This window comes from Arachis ipaensis, chromosome B06, assembly GCF_000816755.2.
Source record: "Arachis ipaensis cultivar K30076 chromosome B06, Araip1.1, whole genome shotgun sequence".
In the NCBI taxonomy this organism is placed as follows: Eukaryota; Viridiplantae; Streptophyta; class Magnoliopsida; order Fabales; family Fabaceae; genus Arachis; species Arachis ipaensis.
The window spans coordinates 10150701-10151523 of record NC_029790.2 but is presented as its reverse complement, the minus strand read 5'-3'; the positions used below and the strand labels follow the sequence as shown (position 1 = coordinate 10151523).

At 48.1% G+C, this 823-nt stretch overlaps 1 protein-coding gene across 1 annotated transcript in view; it reads right to left on the bottom strand.

Annotated features, from left to right (window-relative positions):
* LOC107646575 (acyl transferase 5) overlaps window positions 269-823 on the bottom strand; it is a 1535-nt gene continuing 980 nt past the window's right edge. Inside the window, exon 3 of the mRNA XM_016350751.2 lies at window positions 269-822. Within this exon, the coding sequence (XP_016206237.1) occupies window positions 269-822 (554 nt within the window). The remainder of the gene's footprint in view (window position 823) is intronic.

Here is an 823-nt window from a genome sequence, read left to right as displayed (position 1 = left end):
CTAATTAAATAGGGCAAAGACCTTAGCTATGCATTATTGATTAAGATAAATTAAAAAAGAGCTTATTATAATAATAATAATAATATCATATATGCATGCATTCATGCATTTGATGGAGGAAGGGATGGCGATGATCTTGCTCAACGCACCACGTCATCAAACGAATTCCTTTGTTTGGGAGGAGGCATGTACGCTTGTATCATTTGTATCATTTTCACCACATCGAAGAGCGACGCGTCTCTGAGCGACTCGTAGGAAGCGGTGATCGTCACTGGGAAGAAACAGTTGCCGTAGAAGCCAGCGGGGAGAGGAGGGTCCAAGATTTGACGGCAGAACACAAGCTAAAAGGAGGGGCAAAAGGGTCATCCCAACAGTCACCCTTCAAATACTTGCCAAACTCGGACGGTAATTTGGTCTTTGCATCTTGTATCATTTTCACCACATCGAAGAGCGACGCGTCTCTGAGCGACTCGTAGGAAGCGGTGATCGTCACTGGGAAGAAACAGTTGCCGTAGAAGCCAGCGGGGAGAGGAGGGTCCAAGATTTGACGGCAGTTAGCGAAGAACACAAGCTTCAGCTCGGCGTTGGGTTCGAAATCAATGGCTCTTGCTCTGCTTGTCCATAATCCCGCGGCTACAATTTCGAAGGAAGAGCAAGCGAGTCCGGTGAGCCGCTGAAATTCTTGCTTGAGGTTGTTGATTCGATGCATGGGGATGTCTACGGTAGCGTGTTCTAGCTTGTAGCTTGGCATGGTTGGTGGTAGTTTAGGGAGTGGAGGTGGCGACGGTGATGGTGGTGGTGACTGGTGAGGGAGCGAAGTGTC